General features: G+C 36.2%; 2 protein-coding genes across 4 annotated transcripts in view; one reads left to right on the top strand and one right to left on the bottom strand.

Annotated features, from left to right (window-relative positions):
• The window catches only part of SNX7 (sorting nexin 7), a 726,766-nt gene that overhangs the window by 458,244 nt on the left and 246,515 nt on the right, over positions 1-22,007 (top strand). The gene's annotated exons all lie outside the window — the stretch shown is intronic.
• LOC110146612 (transformer-2 protein homolog beta-like) lies at positions 19,403-21,075 on the bottom strand. Of its 3 annotated transcripts, none has more exons than XM_020907541.2 (2): positions 20,902-21,072; positions 19,403-20,504 (listed from the first exon to the last, which is right to left on the bottom strand). In XM_020907541.2, the coding sequence occupies exons 1-2, from the start codon at positions 20,935-20,937 to the stop codon at positions 19,674-19,676; spliced, it is 867 nt and encodes a 288-aa protein (XP_020763200.2). In that variant the 5' UTR covers positions 20,938-21,072; the 3' UTR covers positions 19,403-19,673. The 3 variants fall into 3 exon arrangements, 2 of the variants coding, with proteins under 2 accessions (XP_020763200.2, XP_070323851.1); XM_070467750.1 differs by having other exon boundaries at positions 19,403-20,370; positions 20,902-21,066; XR_011487783.1 differs by having other exon boundaries at positions 20,454-20,504; positions 20,626-21,075.

Genomic DNA, 22,007 nt, shown 5'->3' with positions numbered 1-22,007 from the left:
ATAGAATAGAGCCATCACTCTCAAAACTCTGATTCTATCCCTTTCTAGTCACACTCTCCCTGACGCTTACCCCTTACAACCACTCATCTGTTTTCCATCACTGTAGTTTTGCCTTTTCTAGAATGTTATATAAATGGAACTATACAGCACATAACCTTTTGAAAATGGCTCCATTCACCTAGAAATCTGTCTTTTTAATTGGTGTGTTTAAACCATTTATGTATAATGTATTTATTGATATGTGCTTTGAAATGTTAGAATTTAGGTATAGCATTTTAGTATTTGTTTTCTTATTTTTTTCTATTTTCCTTCCTCTGTTTCTCCTTTCTTGATTTTTTTTGGATAGTTTCATTTCTTAATTTCCATTTTTTAATTTATTGATTGAATTTTATATTATATCTATTGACATTTTTTCCTTGATTCCCTAGAGGTTTTAACATGAATACTTAACTTTTTATGCTGTATTTATAATTAATATTTATCACTTCAAGTGGAATATAGAAATCTTAACACCTATAAGTAGGACTCTTTAACTTTCCTTTTTAGTTTGCAGTTTCATATGTGTTATATTTACATACATAGAAAACCTTATCTGACCATGTTAATTTTTCTTTCAACTCTTATACATATTTTAAAGAATTTAATAAAAAATGGTTTAATATATTTACACAGATATTTACCATTTCTATTTCTTCCTTTGTTCTTAGGTTTTCAAGTTTCCCTCTGGCATCATTTTTCTTTTGGCAGGTCTACTGAAACTAAACTCTTTTTTTTTCCTTGTTCCTGAGAACATGTTTATTTCACCTTCACCCCTAAAAATATTTTCAGTGGACACAAAATTCTAAGATGACCATTCTTTACCCTCACTTTAAAAATATTCATTCTGGCCCACCTGATGCTGATGAGAAATCCATAGTTATTAGAATCATCACACACCTACATATTATGCATTATTTTTCTCTTACTGTTTTTAGGTATGTTTATTTGATCTTTAGTTCCAGAAGTTTCATTATCATGTGTCTGTGCTTGGATTCCTTTGAGTTTCTCCTCTTTAGAACTTGCTGAAACTTTGAAATTTGTAAATTTATACCTTTTAACAAATTTGGGGGATTTTCAGACTTTCAAATATTTTTTTTCTGCATCACATTTTTCAATCTTCTCCTTTGACTCCATTGACAAATGCTAGCTATTTTGGTATTGTCCCATCAGTCCCTAAAGCTCTGTTTATTTCTTTTTTATCTTTTTACTATCTGTTGTTCAGATTAGATAATTTTTAATGATTTATCTTCAAGGTCACAGATTTTTCTGTGTCATTTTTATTTTGGTTATCATATTTTTCAGCTCTAAAATTTATTAGTCTTTTCTACATCTTATCTTTACTTGCTGAGACTTTCCATCTTTCCATTTAAGTGCTCAGCTTTGCCTTTTGGGGAAGAGTTATAATAGCTACTTTAAAGTCTTTGTCTGTTAATTCTAAGATATGTGTCCTCTCAGCATCATCTATTGATTTTTTTTTTTTTTTTTTTTTTTTGGTGAGCTGATATTTTCCTGGTTCTTCATTTGGATTGTATCCTGAATATTTTGAGATGCTGGATCTTATTTAAATCCTATGATAATAGTCAACTTTTTTTGTTTAGTTTTGCTTTGCTAGACAATCAACCTACTTGGGTTCAGACTACAGTTTCCATCCCATCTCCTGTGGCCTGTGGGTGCAGTGAAGATCTTTTGCACAATTAACTCAGTAACTGGTCTTGGATCTGAGAAGAGGTTTTGACCATAGTTCTCAAAGCATTTGGGATGCTGGATGTGTACCAGATTCACACATGTGTAACATGGGGATGTGAGTCCAGCAGTTCACATATTAGTTTATGCAGTAACTCACTCGAGTTCCCTTCTCTCTGTAATCTCCTCAATGCTTTCTGGTTCTCTAGGTCCCCATTTAGTGGTCTTCTAATCAGAAATTCAGGCCTTCAGTTTCCCTATTTTTCAACTTTCCACAATTGGTACTGTAGCTGGGGCTTGGTAGCTTAGTGATAAATGGACAAAGGAGGAATAAAAAGCAAAGTAATTTTATCTCCAGTTCTTTGAATCACAGTTCCTTCGGTAATAAAAGGCCCCCTCCTTTAGTATTTTAGGTGACTGCTCAGCTTCTGTGCCACTGAGGTCTTGCCTGGAGGCTGGGATAGGAGAGGTAAGAGAAGAAAAGAAAACAAAGGATTTACTCCTTTTCTCTCTGGACCTTATGAGTCTTCTTTCCAACTTCTCAGTACAGAAAAATGAGGCTTTCTCTGTCCCTGTTGAGTGGAATTTCTAGGTTTCAGGTTGCCTCTGAAGCTATGGCAGATGATAACAGAGAGATGGGAAAAATATTTACCTCTGGTTTGGTGATAGATCAAATTCTGGACTCTTTCCCAAATCTTTCTGCTACCATTTAAGTGCTGATAGCTATATATCTATCTATACTTCCTGTTCAGAGTTTATATCTGCATTCAGTTGGAGAGACAGGGCTTACTTCATCTTCCCCAGACTGGATTCACTATAGAAATTACTTGAGCAAACATCTACATAATGTAGAAACAACTTTTTATATGCCTTTGCCAAGGTTTAAAATAATTTTTAATATTAAATGAACATGTAGAATATCCTGAATATATTCATATAGAATCAGTCATAAAAATACTGTATAATATGTAGTAGTTTTAAATGATAAAAGCTTTATATAGTGAAGTACTCATATTTTACTTTCAACTTGTCATGCTCTTCTGATAGATTTCAATTTTATAAGGGTTAAAGTACTTATGTTTGTTATATGTCAAATTCATATTCGCCAGATGATGAACAAAAATATCTGGAACTGACAAAAGGAATTAAATAAAAAAGAATCACAGGGAAAAAGTAGTAAAATAGAAAGAGCGACTAAAATGTTAAGAAATTTAGCCATTCAACATATTTGGATATGACCATCTATTAAACATATTTCCATTTGTTTTCTTCAATAACTAGCATTCATGATTGAAAGCTTCATTTTTCATTTTGTTGTAGGCATTGTTCCACTCCTTCAACTAGAAAAACAAACTCATAGATCAGAAAATAAATTAAAATTTAAGGAAAATGGCCCCAACAGTACACTCTGGTGAAAGCCAAGAAAGAAAAAGAAATATAAGGAAATATAAATCAGTCTGTCTTGTTAAGCAAACCTAAGGCACTACTTAAAGACTGTGCATGAGGGAAATACAACTTTCATGCCAGCTGTGGTTTCTACCTATTGTTGAGTCTAATGAATGGTTATTTCCCTTCTAATGTTTATTCTAGAATAACAATAAAGATAATTGATCTCAAATTCTATGGTTGTTTTTGCCAATCATCCACCTACAGTTTTATATTGTTTTTTATATAATGTTTTAAAATTTTCTTCAAACAACAAAATCTCTTTTTAAAAGAAAGACTTCTTAGGTTCTACGGTAGTCATTTGTCACTCTACAATCAAAGCTAAAAATTCAGGACAGCATATTTCTTAGGTTTTCTTTTGACGTTGTGTTAGAGACTCTTTTGTTATTTTATTTTTATGCCATGTGCTAACAATCTGTTTTTCCCTGCTAAATTTCAGGACATCTCTACAGAGAAATAAAGCATGTCTTTGGAAATAACATATTTTGTTTTAAAAAATGGAAGAAAGCATTCTTTGACAAAGATGGGTTGAAACCTAGTCCAGAATGCCTATAGTAAAAGCTTATTTTTTGGCTTTCTATTTTTCAGTTGAATGCAAATGTATGATATTCCTCATAAGTGATAAAATGCTTTCTTTGGATTTCAAGAAAAAAAAGACAGATTAATCTGGGCCCAACATTCTTATCACCCCAAGCTTCAATAAAATAGAAACTTCACATGAGTAATCTAAGGAAAATGTAAGAAGCTGTAGAAAGAGGTCACATTGCTCAATCTGGCTCTGAAAAGAAATTCATATCCACATACCTATATTCTGTGCCCTGTCAACAAATGTTCCAAAATATCCCCATCTTAAACCTTTCTTTTCATCTTTTTCTTGGTGTTGCCTTATCTTTGGCTTTCCACAACAGCATTCTAACAGAACTTGTGAGCACCTTTGAACATTTACATAAAAAATTTTATGCCATCAATGCAAAAGATTACATTACTTTTAAAGATAGTGAATCAAGGGAATTTTATTCCAATGTGGATAATATCAAATTTGTTTTAAAAATTTACCAACATTTGCTTCCTGGAAAATTCATATACATGTGCAGATGTGAAAGTGAAAGAAAAGTACAAATGTAATAAGTTTTAATCATTCAATAAATATGTTTTGAGTACCTACTATTACATTAGTTAGTATTCCAGGCATTAAGAATGAATAAATCAAACAAAAATCTCTGTCAAAAGAATTTACATTCTACTTGAAGATGGCAATGAACATAATATATAAATTATAAATATGTTGGAAAGCGATAAGTACTATTTTGTGGTTGTTTAGTGGTCAGTCGTGTCTGACTCTTTGCAACCCCATGGACTGTAGCCCGCCAGGCTCCTCTGTCCACGGTATTCTCCAGGCAAGAATACTGGAGTGAGTTTCCTTCTCCAAGGGATCTTCCTAACCCAGAGATCTAACCCGTGTCACCTGCTTGACAGGCAGATTCTTTACCACCGAGTCACCTGAGAAGTCCATTAAGTAATACAGAAAGAAAATAAATCAAGATGAGAAGACAAGAGAGAGTCAATGTTAGGATTGCAATATTAAGTGTAACAAATATGAGAGGGTCACATTTGGTCAAAGACTGGATAGAAGTAAGGAAATGATTATTTTGATTAGCTGGTGGAAAAACACTTCAGACAAGGGACCAACCAAAGCAAAGCCCCCAGACTAGTATGTGCCCAGACCATTGGAGAAACACCCAGGATACTAATGTACACTGAGGAAGAAAGCAGCAACAGATAAAATTAGAGAAGTAAGAAGGGCCTGAAGGCATATGGCCTTGTAGACCATTGACAAGAAGACAACTTTATACTCTGATAGGGGAAGTCATTAGCACATTCTGAGGAGACACTTGAGAATGTTGCTTTCAAAATATCATGCCAGCTGGTCTATTGAATATAAATGGAGAAAAGTGATGGAGAAAAATAGGGAGGCCCGAGAGAAGGCTCTTGAGATAGTCTAGGTAAAAAATGATGATGGTTTGGACCAGCATAGTGGCAATGGAAAAAGTGAAAACTGTAAGGTTTAAGATCTATTTTAAAAATAGAATCGACAGAGTTTACTCCATAGTTTATGTGTAGAGAGCCATGGATGGCTCTAAGATTTTTGGACATGAAATCTGAGGGAATGAAATGTCCATTTATTAAGATATGAAAGACTAAATGAGAATAAGGTTTTCAGGTGTAGAGAAGTCTTTCAGTAGGTTAAATTTACATTATCTATCAGAAATCGAAGTTGAGATGTCAGAACATATTTAGACATATAGTTTTATACATAAGGTGAGAGATCTGGGCTGAATATATGCATTTGGGAATTTTCAATATGTAGATGGCATTTAATGCATTTAGAATGGTTGCAGTCACCAAAGGAATGAATGGAGAAATTAGAGAAATACGCTTTATGGACTGGAATGGGTGAATTTAACTCAGATGATCATTATATCTATTACTGTGGGCAAGAATCCCTTAGAAAAAATGGAATAGCCATTATAGTCAACAAAAGAGTCTGAAATGCAATACTTGGATGCAATCTCAGAAATGACAGAATGATCTCTATTCATTTCCAAGGAAAACCATTCAATATCATGGTAATCCAACTCTATGACCCAACCAGTAACGCTGAAGAAGCTGAAGTTGAATGGTTCAATGAAGACCTACAAGACCTTTTAGAACTGACACCCAAAAAAGATGTCCTTTTCAATATAGGGGACAGAAACGCAAAAGTAGGAAGTCAAGAAACACCTGAGGTAACAGGCAAATTTGGCCTTGGAGTACAGAATGAAGCAGGGCAAAGGCTAACAGAGTTTTGCTAAGACAGCATAGTGGTCATAGCAAACACCCTCTTCCAACAACACAAGATAAGACTCTACACTTGGACATCATCAGATGGTCAATACCAAAGTCAGATTGATTGTATTCTTCTCTGCCAAAGATGGAGAAGCTCTATACAGTCAGCAAAAACAAGGCCGGGAGCTGACTGTGGCTCAGATCATGAACTCCTTACTGCCAAATTCAGACTTAAATTGAAGAAACTGGGGAAAACCACTAGACCATTCAGGTATCAAATGGTCTAAATCAAATCCCTTATGATTATACAGTGGAAGTGAGAAATAGATTTAAGGGACTAGATCTGATAGAGTGCCTGATGAACTATGGACGGAGGTTTGTGACATTGTACAGGAGACAGGGATCAAAACCATCCCCAAGAAAAAGAAATGAAAAAAGCAAAATGGCTGTCTGAGGAGGCCTTACAAATAGCTGTGAAAAGAAAAGTGAAAAGCAAAGGAGAAAAGGAAAGATATAAGCATCTGAATGCAGAGTTCCAAAGAAGAGCAAGAAGAGATAAGAAAGCCTTCCTCCATGATCAATGCAAAGAAATAGAGGAAACAATAGAATGGGAAAGACTAGAGATCTCTTCAAGAAAATTAGAGATACCAAGGGAACATTTCATGCAAAGATGGGCTCAATAAAGGACAGAAATGGTATGGACCTAACAGAAGCAGAAGACATTAAGAAGAGGTGGCAAGAATACACAGAAGAACTGTACAAAAAGATCTTCATGACCCAGATAATCATGATGGTGTGATCACTCACCTAGAGCCAGACATCCTGGAATGTGAAGTCAAGTAGGCCTTAGGAAGCATCATATGAACAAAGCTAGTGGAGCTGATGGAATTCTAGTTGAGCTATTTCAAATCCTAAAAGATGAGGCTGTGAAAGTGCTGCACTCCATATGTCAGCAAATTTGGAAAACTCAGCAGTGGCCACAGGACAGGAAAAGGTTAGTTTTCATTCCAATCCCAAAGAAAGGCAATGCCAAAGAATGCTGAAACTCCTGCACAATTGCACTCATCTCACATGCTAGTAAAGATGCTCAAATTTCTCCAAGCCAGGCTTCAACAAAACATGAACCGTGAACTTCCAGGTGTTCAAGCTGGTTTTAGAAAAGGCAGAGGAACCAGAGATCAAATTGCCAACATCTGCTGGATCATCAAAAAAGCAAGAGTTCCAGAAAAACATCTATTTCTGCTTTATTGACTATGCCAAAGCCTTTGACTATGTGGATCACAATAAACTGTGGAAAATTCTGAGAGATGGGAATACTAGACCATCTGACCTGCCTCTTGAGAAACCTATATGCAGGTCAGGAAGCAACAATTAGAACTGGACATGGAGCAACAGACTGGTTCCAAATAGGAAAAGGAGTACGTCAAGGCTGTATATTGTCACCCTGCTTATTTAACTTATATGCAGAGTACATCATGAGAAACGCTGGGCTAGAGGAATCACAAGCTAAAATCAAGATTGCCGGGAGAAATATCAATAACCTTGGATATGCAGATGACACCACCCTTATGGCAGAAAGTGAAGAGGAACTAAAGAGCCTCTTGAAAGTGAAAGAGGAGAGTGAAAAAGTTGACTTAAAGCTCATCATTCAGAAAACTAAGATCATGGTATCTGGTCCCATCACGTCATGGCAAATAGATGGGGAAACAGTGGAAACAGTGACAGACTTTCTTTTTTAGGTTCCAAAATCACTGCAGATGGTGACTGCAGCCATGAAATTAAAAGATGCTTGCTCCTTAGAAGAAAATTATGACCAAACTAGACAGCATATTAAAAAGCAGAGACATTACTATGCCGACAAAAGTCCATCTAGTAAAGTCTATGGTTTTTCCAGTAGTCATGTATGGATGTGAGAGTTGGACTATAAAGGAAGCTGAACACTGAGGGATTGATGCTTTCGAACTGTGGTGTTGGAGAAGACTCTTGAGAGTCCCTTGGACAGCAAGGAGATCCAACCAGTCCATCCTCGAGAAGATCAATCCTGGTGTTCATTGGAAGGACTGATGCTGAAGCTGAAACTCCAATACTTTGGGCACCTGATGAGAAGAGCTGACTCATTGGAAAAGACCCTGATGCTGGGAAAGATTGAGGGCAGGAGGAGAAGCAGACACGAGGATGAGATTGGATGGCATCACCAACTCAATGGACATGAGTTTGGGTGAACTCTGGGCGTTGGTGATGGACAAGGAGGCCTGGCATGTTGCAGTTCATGGGGTCGCAAAGTTCGGACACAACTGAGTGAATGAACTGAACTGAACTGATGCTTTATAGAAGTTATTGAGGCTTTCTAATCTTCTCATTCTGTCTTGAACCTCCTCCAGTTTGAATTTTGCCTCAGTGCCCTGGTATATAAACTTATCAACAACACAGTGACCACCATGTTGACATACTCATACTTCATCTTACTAAGCTTCTCAGGAACATCAGACTGCTCTCCTTCAAATATTATACTTTTCTTCTCTTGGATGTCAAGATACCACACATTCTCCAGGTTTTTCTCTTATCTTACCAACTAGTTCCTCTTAATCTCCTTTGATATATTTCCTCATCTTCTAAACTTTGGATAATGACAGGTATCCCAACTCTCAGTCTTCATGCAAATTCTTTATCTATACTCATTCCCCAAGGTTTCTCATCCAGTCTCAGAGATTTAATTTCCACTAATATGCTAACAACGGCAAATTTTCTATTTCTAGACCTTTTTTCTAAACTCTAGACTTTTCTGTCCAGCTGCTGACTAGACAGTTCAACTTGGATGTTGTCTTAACTTGAGGCAGGGAGTTTGTGTTCCATTATTTTATTATGGAATATTATCTTAGAGATGAGCAAGAAATTAAGAAGAGTCAAAAATAAGGTGAGGCTTATTCAGCATGAAGCTGAATACTTCCAAGTCTGGCGAATTAATCCATCTCTTGGGTGTGCTTGCTCAGTTGGTCAGTTGTACCTGTTTCTTCATGATCCTATGGACTATAGACGACCTGGCTCCTCTGTCCATGGGATTTCTCAGACAAGAATACTGGAGTGGGTTGCCATTTCCTACTCCAGGCCCTTTGGGACATCCCTGTATTTCATGAAGAAAGACAGAACATATTCACCAGTTCCTGCCTCTCATGGGTCAAGGACTCACATCAAGAGCCATCACTCCCTACTTCCCACTTAGAGAAATCACATGTGAGAAATACATGAGATTTCCTACACCGTGTTGTCTATAGAGAAGTCCCAGGGAAGGAGGCAAAATATTTGAGGCATGAGCAGTAAGTAATACTCATAGGACCAAAGGCCATGAGTAGCCTGTTGTCAGGATGCTGTGGTCTGTCATGGTATCAATGGTACTGGTGACCTGTCGCCAAGACTACAGGAAGAGTTCAGGTCACGGCTAGGTGTTCTCCCTCCCAAAAATAGATATGTTGCTGCTGTGTTGATCTGAAGGAGGCAAAAGTCAATCTAAGCAGATATCTCTAAGATCTTAAATTTAACATACTTCAAATGAACTTTTGATTGTCTACTTCCAAACCTGGTTTTTTTTCTTTTCTTTTTTCTCTCACAGTTAATTTCCATTCCTTCCCTATAGATGCTTGAAGTTCAAAACTTAGACTCTTCCTGACTCTTTTTCTCTCACATCCCCATCTAGTCAGTCAGGAAATCCAGCTCACTTCTTTCCCTACATCTTCTTTCTTTCAGGTTACTGAAAAGTTCCCCAGGAAGTTTTTCTGCTTTTATCTTTGTCTCCCTACAGTAACTCGGGTCATCTGACAGAGGAATCCTTTCAAGATGTAACGCAGATCGTGCACCCTTTCCAGTGAGCAGCACAGTGATCCAAGTGCACTCACAGTAAAGTCCCTCAAATGTTCGTGGTGCTCTGTGATCTACTCCCACCCTGACGATTTCTCTGACTACTCTCCTCCACATTCTCTCTGCATCAGTCACACACTAGTCATATGGGTTTCCTTTCTGTTCTTCAAGCTGCCTAAGCATAATTCCCAGGGTCTTCACACTTCTAGGTTCTGCAGCTTGAAATGTTCTTCTTTAAGATGATCTGCCTAGTTCCCTCCCTCACTGTCTTTAGATCTCGGCTTCAAATGCACTACTTGGAGAGACCTTCTCTGATGACTCATATGATAGCAAGTAGTTCCCTCCATAGGGCTTCCCAGATGACACTCGTGGTAAAGAATTCACCTGCCAATGCAGGAGAAGAAAGAGATGCAGGTTTGACCTGTGGGTTGGGAAGATATCCTGGAGGAGGGAATGACAACTCACTTCAGTATTCAAGCAACTTTAGCACGCACGCACTTCCCTCCATCCTACCGTGAAGCACTCCTTTCCTTCATTCCTTTGCACATGCTCATTAACTATATTCTCCCCTGGGATATACATTTGTTTATTTCCTTATTGTCTGTATCCTTCCCTAGAATGTACATTTCTCAGAAGTAGAGAATTTTCCTGTTAGTATTAACTACTGAATCCCTAATAACTTTGCTACATAGAAGGTGCTTAATGAATATACCTTGAATAAAAACAGCATGAATAGCATTTTGCACTATGTGAATCGTAGTCGGGTTTTTTTTTTTTCTTTTTCCTCATTACTTCATTAGCAAAACAAAATATTACCATCTGTAAGCAGGAAATTGAGCCTGACTTCACCCATAATCCTTCAAGAGACAAAAAAATGAGGAAAAAATAGGCATCAAAGTATATTTAATTTTCTGTTAACACTCATTGTTGCATTTACTTTAAATCCTCTATGACTTCTTTTAAACTCTTTAATGAGGTGGACAATAATACTATCAAATTTTCCTTAGTAAGTTGGTATATGAAATGGAAAGAAAAATTAAATATACTGAAATAATTTCTCCAAGTAATCAGATATTGTTATTATGCAAACTGGAAGGCAGGTGGCACAGTCATAAATAATCTACCTGCCAGTGCAGGAGATGAAAGACATGGATTCATCCCTGGGTTAGGAAGATCGATCACTTGGAGTAAGAAATGGCAACCCACTCCAATATTCTTGCCTGGAAAATTCCATGGACATAGGAGCCTGGCAAGCTACAGTTCATGTGGTTGCAAAGAATCAGACATAACAGAGTGACTGAGCACACAGCACAAGCTACTATTACTGCTTTTAAAACTTAGAATTAGTCTAAAGATTTCTCTAAGGATAGATATATAAAATAGGTATTTTACGTTATTCTATGACTTTCCAGAAACAAAAATGGGGGTGCTTTTCAGAGTAATAAGATCAATTTTTCACTTTTTAGAGACTATTAGTTCTTTGCATAGCATCGTCATCACCCAGATTGAGAACATAAAATTGTTACATCAGGATTTTAATTTTTCATCCATGTCACCAATCTGAATATATCACATTCTAATGTGATATATTAAGTAATATATCTAAGTAATCAATCTAATTACTTAACTAAGTTGTTGAACTCAAAGAGATTGTTGAATAATCTGTATCAGTTTTAGCACCATGATATAATACCTATACTATATTGATGATTTAAAACATAAATCATATATTTCTCTCCTGCTCAAAAAATTCTAAAAGATTTTCCATAGCATACATTTTTGACACTTCCTATCAACACTCCATGTGGTCATGCTTTCAGATGTTAGCATTTGTAGTGGGTATACAGCAATATCACTTTGTGCTTTAAACTTCATCTCCCTAATGACTAGTGATGTCAAACATTTTTTCATGTAGTCAGTTTTCTTGTGTGAAGTGTCTATTCAAATTATTACCCTCAAATATTCTACTGTGAATAACTGTTGTTTGTGAACATGGACTTCCCTTGTGGCTCAGACGGTAAAGCCTACAATGTAGACGGTCTGCCTACAATGTGGGAGAACCGGGTTCAATCCCTGGGTCAGGAAGATCTCCTGCAGAAGGAAATGGCAACCCACTCCAGTATCCTTGCCTGGAAAATCCCGTGAATGGAGGAGTCTGGTAGGCTACAGGCCATGGGGTTGCAAAGAGTCGGACACGACTAAGCCAATAACTGTTATTTGTGAACTTAAAAAGAATGTTTGCTGCTGCTGCTGCTAAGTTGCTTCAGTTGTGTCTGACTCTGTGCGACCCCATAGACAGCAGCCCACCAGGCTCTTCTGTCCCTGGGATTCTCCAGGCAAGAATACTGGAATGGGTTGCCATTTTCTTCTCCAAAAAAGAATGTTTATTCTGCTGTTATTGGATGGAGTGTACAATAAATATCTATATCTAATTGATTTCATTTCAATTCTATCAATTATTGAAATCTTTCAATATTTATATACTTACACAGTTTTGTCTTTTGTCATTATTTGCCAAAAGTAATTGTTAAATTTTCTATTTCTTCTTATATTTTAAATGTGGTTTGCTTTGTGTATTAATATTTTCCTTCACAGATTTCTAAATAAAGCGTATAAGACTGTTATGTCCTATTGATAAACTGACCCATTTACTTATCAGGTAATATTCTTTTCCCTAAAATCTACATTTTCTGATATTAATATAGCCACTCCAGATTTCTTTTAACATTAGCTGTCTCCATCCTTTTATTTTTAAACTACTTCTGTATTTCTGTTTTGCTACATATAATTAGATCTTGCTTTTAAAAAATCCAATCAATCAATCTCTGCATTCTAATTGAAATGTCTGCACCTTATTCATTAATGTGCTTTTGGATATGGCTGGATTTAAGTCTACTATTTGGCTACTTGTTTTCTTGTTGATTAATCTGTTCTTTATTCCTTCTTGTCTCCTTTTCTGGCTTTTTTGGATGGTTATGTACTTTTCCTGATTTCATCTTATCTCATTTGATTGTTATTAAGTCATAATTATTTTTTCCAGTAGTTGTTGAAGTTTCAGTGTGTATGTTTCACTTATTGCTATCTTCTTTCCAGTAATATTCTATCTTTTCACACGTAAGAATATTACAATAGCACATTTCATTTTTCCTCCCATCTTAGACTTTATGCTATTGTGTTATTGTATTTTATTAAATATACATTTTAAACTATTATACATTGCTGTTATTTTTGCTTTAAGCAGCCAACTTCTAAAGATACCTTTAAAAGTAACAAGATATAGATTTTATATTTATCTGTATACTTTCCATTTCCAGTGGTTTTTATTTCTTTTTTTTTAAGTCTTGTTTCTCCCTAGGCTAATTTCTCTTCTGCCTAAAAAGCTTTCTTTAACATTTCTTGTAGTGATTATTCATGGTAATGAATTCTCTCAACATTTTATGTCTGATAAGGTCTGTATTTCACCTTGGTTTTGAAAACACTTCTTTGGCAGAGTGTAGAAATTTTACATTATAATGTTTTCCTATTCGTTCTTTAAAGTTGCTCCACTATTCTCTGGCTTGTATTATTTCTGACACAAGGTCTATTGTCGTTCAGCATCTCTGGCCTCTATTCACTTATTCCCTCAGTTTTGACAACCAAAAATGTTTCTGGACATTGTCCTTTGTCCCCTTGAGAGAGTGAAATAGTCCCCAGTTTAGAATCACTGATTTATATTCGTCATGTCTAGTGTTCTTTAGTTGTTTTGCACTTTTTAACTGCTTTTTGGCAGTTTTATCATAAGGTACTTTGCAGGAGTTTGCTTCATGTTTCTTGTGGTTGGTATCTTGAGGTTCCTGAAACCTTGGTTTTATAGCTTTCATCAATTTGGAACTTTTCAGCTGTAATTTTAAAAATTGTATTTTTCTATCCTCTTTCCTTTCTATGTTTCTCTAATAGCTCCCATTACATGGACATTAACCTGCTTAAAGTTGTCCCACATCTCACACATGTTCTGTTAATTTTTTCAGTCTTTTTTCTCTGTGCTTTATTTTGGCTATTTTCTATTGCTGTGTCTTCACGTTCATTTATCTTTTACTAACAGTTTCTAATCTGCTGTTAAGTCTATGAAAGAACTAGAGAAATGAAGAATAATTGCTTCAGTAGCAGGAGAATGCTACTGATACATTGAAACCATCCTAACTTCATAGAGTTTTCGGAAGGAAGGAATTCTGTGATCCAGATATGGGGTACATAGGAGAGCACCACAGGCTGTCATCTAGGTTTGTGCTCTCTGCAGAATGAGGTGCTAAGTGAAGCTTCAACATTATCAGTGGCTAGGAAAAGATAACCAGCAACTACAAGGAAAGGATATGCATTTTATTGGATAAAATGTATTTTAGAATGGAATGCAGGCAAAATTTCTTTGAATAGCCTATAAAAATGCTCCCAAACACTCCCAACTTTAATCTTCTAGGCATCTACTTGGCTATACCAACTCTGCCAAGACCAGATAGCATGAACCCAACCAGCCAGATAAGAATTCACATATCCTCTTTACCTCTTCTCCCTATCCCAGCTTTGATCAAAGTGACAGGTAATGAGGAAGTGAACAAAGAGTGAGTAGATAGCAGAAGCACCATGCCTCTCATCTCCACCACTAGCTTCCAAGCAACTGCATAAAGTAGAAATGAGGAGATTTAATTACAAATAAAGCAAAGAGATTTGATCATTACATAATGATACACATCATCAGTATTGATTGTGACTAGGTTGTGACTGAAATTGACCCAAAAGAGGTTAGCTGCCTCCTTAAGATGTACAGCTGGTAACTGACAAAGCTGGAACACAAAACATAGATCAATTTAACTCCAATTCCCATACCATGTAATAACCAAATGATCCAAGTCTCTGTGTTTCCTGTAAATAGCCACAGCTTAAAAAGATTTCTAGGGCAAGGGACAGAACCTCTCAGCTTTCCAACCCACAAATAGGATTAATAATAACTGTTGATTCAGTGGTCTAATAATTTCATTAAGTCAAACAAAATCCAGTGCTATGTTTATGTTTATAGTCTTAGTATTTTAGGGACATTCTGTATAACAGAATTCTTATACAGACAATTCTTAAAATTAGGTTATTGAATATGAACTAAAATGTGTAATTTTTAAAATACTTTATGTAAACAAACTTAGAAATCAAGAAAGTTATCCTTTCTCAGATAATGCATCACATTTTAAAATTCATTCATTGATATGTATGACAAATAAGCACCTAAGTCCTCCCATGAGCCTGGCAGTAGGCTAGGTATTTTGAATATAGCAGCAATCAATTCAGACACAGTCTATGCATAATGAATAGTATAATCTAGCAAGGAAAATGTATAAGAACAAGAAACTGTAGTTGTAAATTTTATTACAAAATATAAGTGCAACATGTTTATAACAGGAAAGCCTAATCTGCTTAGAAGTGTTAAGAATGGTTTTCCTAGGGAAGTAATGTTTGGACTGAGTCCAAAGAAGGTGAGTAGAAACAAGCTAAATGAAGATGGGATTGGAAATGAAGTACGGGACTGCTTAGGTCACTGACATACACATGTCACATATCAATCAGTATAGACTGGGGTAGGTTGTGTTGCTGGAATTTTACTTTTTTATAGTTATAAAATAATTTGAGTTTTGTTTAAAATGCAAATATTGTGAAAGAGAGATACAAAATACAAAGTACCATCTCCCTACAATCTCTATGATTACTGCTAACAGTTGGGGTATATCTTACAATATTATTTTCAATCTATCAAATATTATGGACACATAAATACCTCAGATAGGACCATACTATAATAATATTCTACATGTATCATAAAACTTCTAATGGGCCTCTGTTTATGTCAATAAATATAAATATAAACAAACTTTATGGAGTATCAAAATTGCTTGTCAATTTGTATGTCAATATTGTTTACATTTTTTAAAAACATTGCCAACAATGCTGGAATAATATTCTGTGTGTACATTTTGTGCATTTTCCTGATTACTTGCAGAATAAATTACAGGAGTTGGAATTTTGGATCAAATTAAAAATTTGATGTTTACAGAAGGCAGTTCATTAATAATGAATGCTATAGTTAACATGGTGACTTTTTAGATAACAGATTCTCATCCATTTTATACCAAAAAATATATTAAAGTATATCTTAAGGCCCTTTGGATGTACTCCATGTTTATTCAGAATATCAACTCATTATGATAGGTAAATATGAGGTCAATTGGCCAAAGTGAAACAAAAATGCCCAAATTAATTAATCAACCTTTACTAGTTTCATGGGAATTCTGCAGAGGGAAATAATGACACTAGATGTGGATTGTCTGAGTGATAATAATCAAATAATAGAGTGTGAATTTACTGTTTTAATTTTAATATTTGCTTTCCTTGCGTTTAGCTTGGTATCGGTGGTTGTTTGATTTCTGCACTACGCATGTTAAGTCGCTTCAGTCATGTATGACTACTGGTGACCCTGGACTGAGGCTCACCGGGCTCCTCTGTCCATGGGATTCTCCAGGCAAGAATGCTGGGGTAGGTTGCCATGCCCTACTTCGGGGGATCTTCCCGACCCAGGGATTGAACTCCCATCTGTTAACATCTCCTGCATTAGTAGGCGGGTTCTTTACCACTAGCGCCCCCTGGAAAGCCCTCATGCACTATAACTTTGGATAATATTGATAAATTTTGGCACTGTTTGGCATACTAAAATGTAAACTTACTGAGATTCATATTGATTAGCGATAACCTGCCATATATTGATACAAGTTATGGACAATAAGTTTTAATTATCTTGGAATCTGGAGAGATAACATCACGTGACTCAAAACTATGTTACTAGCAAATATGGAGCTATATTTTAGATGTGCTAATTGATGGGATTGTTTGTGGTTAATAGCGGCAGTCCATTTCCAAAAAGAAATGCAGTTCAATTTCCTTTATTATGTTACTATATACTGAATGTTTATGTCCCCCTCAAATTAATATGTTGAAATCTTAACTGCCAAAGATGATGGTATTAGGAAGTGGGGACTTTGGAAGGTACTTTATAAAAGAGTATCCAGAGAGATACCTAGCTCTTCCACCATGTGAGGACACAGAAATTGCCAGTTATAGACTTGGACAAGGACCCTCACCAGAAACTGTGACCCTGTTGACACCTTGATTTTGAACTTCTGACATCCAGCACTGTGGGAAATAAAGCTTTTGTTGTTCATAAAATACCAGATGTATGCTATTTTGTATAGCAACCCAAACAGACTAAAATACATGTTGATATAACTTTAAAATCTGATGATATAATGGAATTTCACTTGCCTTTATTTAAACAAGAAGTTTCATCTTGAATCAGAAATTCTGATCCATAAAATAGAAAATAATAGAATTTTCCAAGTAAATACCTGAAAACTTTGCACTCATTTCAGTACTGGACACCTTTTATTTGTGAGCTGTAATCCATACTTTATCCCTGACAACACAGGAAAAGTTATTCTATCAACAAGGATATCAAGATAAAAATAATCGTTGTGATTGATTCCAGACTCATGGTTCCAGTTATGATAGAAAACTTGATGATCATAAAGCTTTTACTGAACTGTTAAGAAAAATCTGCTAACCCACCCTTCACAGCTGTTTTTGCAAAGTGGCCTCTGTCACATACAGATATTCTTTCTTTGAATCCATTAATGGCTCCAGTTAGCTAAGGGTGAGTGATGAGAGTTGCTTATTTCCAATAGATATTTATGCAATTTATTTAATTTTCAGAGTTTATTCTAATATCTAAGTGCTGGACATCTCTTTATAACAGCCCTGCTCACAGAACCTGCTGGATTTTAAAAAAAATTTTTAACCATACATGAACTTTCACAAGTTGGGGTATGTTCTTGGAAATGTGTCATCTTGGCTATGGCTGTTAGTCTCTCATAGGCTAGAGAGTGCAAAATAGTTTATCACCATCCTGCTTCAATAAAATGTAATAGGTGTAAATCAGAAGTATAAAGATTCCACATGGCATGGTGCATTTGATTTCAGAGCTGTTTTTCTCATTGGAAAAGTAATACTTAGCCATTGTCAAAACTTTGGAATATAAAGAGAAATAAATGAAAATCAACCATGCATTTAACTCCCAAGAAAATCCCTCTTAACAGCTCTGTATATTGCCTAATAGTCGTTTTCTGTATATATATGGTTTTGGTTTTTGAGCTGTGATGATACTGTAAATTGTTTTATGTGCTGCCTAAACCTTTCCTCTTGTCACTAAAACTTTCTCATGACTATTTTTCCACAGCAGTTATATATTTACTGAGCGTGTAGTGGGTGCTCAATGAATGTTAAAGAGATGTCTCCACCCAGACTGCCTTTAACGGCTAATTATCTGCTGTATCTCTTCCTCTGTAATTGCAGCTCCTCATTGCAGCCTTTAGTATTGCTATTCATTTCCTTCTCCCCACCAGCAGTTTACTTTGAAAATATTTCAAACCTATTATTTCAAGCAATAATAGTAGAGTCATCACCCATGTACCCTTCACCTATGTTCACTTTTTTTCACCTTCTGTGACATTTGCTTTCTTTTTTTCCCATCAACATATACTTTTTATTCTGAGTCATTTAAAAATAAGTTAGAAACTTCATGATACTTTTCCCTTAAATTCTTTTGCACATATTGCCTAGGAACAAGGGCATTCTACTACATAAATGAAAGCCATCTTTATACCTAAGAAATATAATATGCATGCAATAATGAGTAAATATGGATAGACTTTATAACCACATTTTCCTTATTGTGCAAGCTATGACTTTAATTTTTATTTTTTTCTGTGTTGCAAGATTTAATCACATATTACTAGATGCATTTTTACAATTTTATATATTTATTTTGCCCAGGTGGCTTGCAGGATCTTAGTTCCCTTACCAGGGATAGAACTTGGGCCCTCTGCAGTGAAAGTGCAGAGTCCTAACCAATGGACCACCTGGGAAGTCCCTCAATACATTTAGTTTCCTGCTTTTCCCTGAACTTTGTGGTTGCTGTCTAACAGATCACATAGTGTCACAATTTCACCATTTCCTCAGTGTTGAATAATTGTACTGTCATAAGTAAAATTTTAATTTCATAAAATTAATCTATGTTCAAAATGTAGAAATCAGAAATCACAATGTACAAAATACAGATGAAAAACTAAAGAATAGCTCATCTTTAATGTTCACATACATTCATTCTGCTGTGCTATATGCATGGGTAGAGAGTTATATAAAAATGTTTATGAGAACATGATCATTAAAATATATGTATTTTATATGTGCATATTAAACATATGATTGCATGCATATATATTTGTGGGCATAACAGTATGTTACAGATGATACCACTCTAATGGCAGAAACTGAAGAAGAACTCTTTTTTTTTTTTTTTTTAAAGTAAAAACCAAACTTTATTGTTGCTTTTTGCCATTTGGTAGCATTTTACACACAGACTTCTATCTTCAGAATACCCTGGATTCAGTAGAAAAACCATTTAAATGAAGTTCTGTACAATAGAAACTTCTCAGCAGTCAAAATTTTAGACTGTAAAAAAATACATGCAAAACATACTTTTCTGAAAACACTTAACTTTGAACAAAGCACCGAACTACACAAATGCAGAATGAAAACAGCATTTCAACTCCACCAAAAGTAGTCATCATAAAAGGTGTAAAAGTCACCTAACTTCACTAGGCACTGTTCACTTTTTAAACAGGAGACAATAAAAAATATTGTCCACAAACAATATCCCAACTCTAAGGCAGGTTTCAGAAAGTCTTCAACTTCATGCTTTAATGGCGACGAGGTGAGTGTGATCGAGATCTGGAACGTGATCTGTATCCTCCACGACTAGAGTAGGGAGAAGGTGACCGTCTTCTGTATATCTGATCCCTGTCTTGAGCAGCTCTCCAACCTCCTCCTCCTCCACCTCCACCTCTGTAGGATCTACTGTAATAGTCCCGATCATCATAGCCTCGATCATATCCTCTGTCATAGTAATCTCGACGGCGTGAGCTGCCATAGGTAGGTCTCCCCATGTAAATTCCTGGTGTTGGGGTATGTGGTCTTTTCCTTATGGAGAAGTCAACTCTGATCCTACGTCCATCAAGCTCCATTCCATTGGCACGCTCTTTTGCTTCCTTGGCATCATCTACATTTTCAAAGTATACAAAGGCAAATCCTCTTGAACGTCTAGATTGCTGGTCATATACAATAGATACATCAGCAGTTGGACCATACTTAGAGAACACTTCTCTTAGATCTCTTTCTGTAGTGTACAAGCTCAATCCAAATACTCCAAGACAACAGTTGGGATCAGGATTTGCCCGATTCCCAACATGACGCCGGCGAGTAGACATGGGAGAATGACTGTGGCTATGCCGTCTTCGATAATCTCTGCTGTAAGATCTGCTACGAGACCGTCTATGGGACCGGGACTGAGATCGTGACCTTGTATAATGCCTCCGAGAACTTCTTCTGGATCTAGACCTAGATTCAGATCTGGACCTGGACTTCGATCTAGAATGCCTGGAATCTTCCTTGGAGCGAGACCTTGCAGGGGTATGCCTTGTAGATTTCCCAGATCCATGAGCACTTCCACTTCTGGAAGCAGAACGGGATTCCTAATTTAAACGTTTCCCCTGGAAGGCACTTCTTTACCCTGTATATATTTCTTCTATTAAACAAATAATGCATGCATGTTTAGCAAAATATACAGGGACACATAAACAGACTAGTAATTACTTAGCGTAGTGCTTTCTGATTCCAGATTACTTCTTATCTTAACTTCATTTTTATTTCTTTTCTTCATTCTTCCGTTTCAAATTCTGACTTCTTTCATCTTCCCCACTTCACACAAATTGCTCAATATTCTACAAGTGGGACTTCTGGTCTGATAATTAGCATGCATTCTTTCTTTTATTTTTTCAAATTTCAGCTTCACTTATTCCTGAGCTTCAAATACTCATTTATAAAACTTGTCAAATGACGACTTCCGCATTTTCCTTCTTCAACATTAACCCGCTCGCCGTAGTTCTGCTCGCCGCTGTCGCTCATGACTTCCACTGCTGTCACCGCTCGATGTGCTTCAATCGAAGCTGCTAACCTCTCGAGCCTTCAGTGTAGAGGCTCCGCCGCAGCCTCGCACTACACACCGGTTCCCGATGCGTTGAGAGCCAAAACGCTCCGCGCCGCCTCCGCTTGGGCTCTGAAGAAGAACTCTTGATGATGGTGAAAGAGGAGAGTGAAAAAGCTGGTTTGAAAGTCAACATTAAAAACTAAGATCATGGCATCTGATCCCATCACTTCATGACAAATAGACAGGGGAAAAGTGGAATCAGTGACAAATTTTATCTTCTTGGGCTACAAAACACTGCAGATGGTGACTGTAGCCATGAAATTAAAAGACGCTTGCTCCTTGGAAGGAAAGCTATGACAAATCTAGACAGCATGGACATCTTTGCTGGCAAAGGTCTATGTAGTCAAAGCTATGGTCTTTCCAGTAGTTGTGTACAAATGTGCGAGTTGGACCATAAATAAAGCTGAGCACTGAAGAACCAGTGCTTTTGAACTGTGCTGTTGGAGAAGACTCCTGAGAGTCCCCTGGACTGCAGGGAGATCAAACCAGTCAATCCTAAAGGAATTAACCCTGAATATTCATTGAAACTGAAGCTCCAATATTCAGCCAGTTGATGCAAAGAATTGACTCACTGAAAAAGACTCTGATGCTGGGAAAGATTGAAAGCAAAAGGGGAAGGGGACAACAGAGGATGAGATGGTTAGATAGCATCACCAGCTCAATGGATATTAATTTGCAGAAATTCTGGGAGATAGTGGAGTACAGAGGAGCCTGGCATGCTTTAGTCTATGGGGATGCAGAGTCAGACAAAACATAGTGACTGAACAACAGCAACAACAGATATAAGGAAGTATTTCTACATCAAGAAATAGTCTTGGATTATATCATTCTAATGGCTACTTGGAACTTTTTCTACTCATTTCATAATTATTTAATCAATCTCTTATTTTTATACAATTAAGATTTCAGTACTTTTAGTAATAAATAATTAGCATTATATTAATTAAGTTACTTTAGCACATTAGTCATTATTTCTTTAAGGTGTATT

This window comes from Odocoileus virginianus, chromosome 5 (assembly GCF_023699985.2).
Source record: "Odocoileus virginianus isolate 20LAN1187 ecotype Illinois chromosome 5, Ovbor_1.2, whole genome shotgun sequence".
Classification (NCBI taxonomy): Eukaryota; Metazoa; Chordata; class Mammalia; order Artiodactyla; family Cervidae; genus Odocoileus; species Odocoileus virginianus.
The sequence above is the reverse complement of the archived record's forward strand: the minus strand, read 5'-3'. Positions and strand labels throughout refer to the sequence as shown.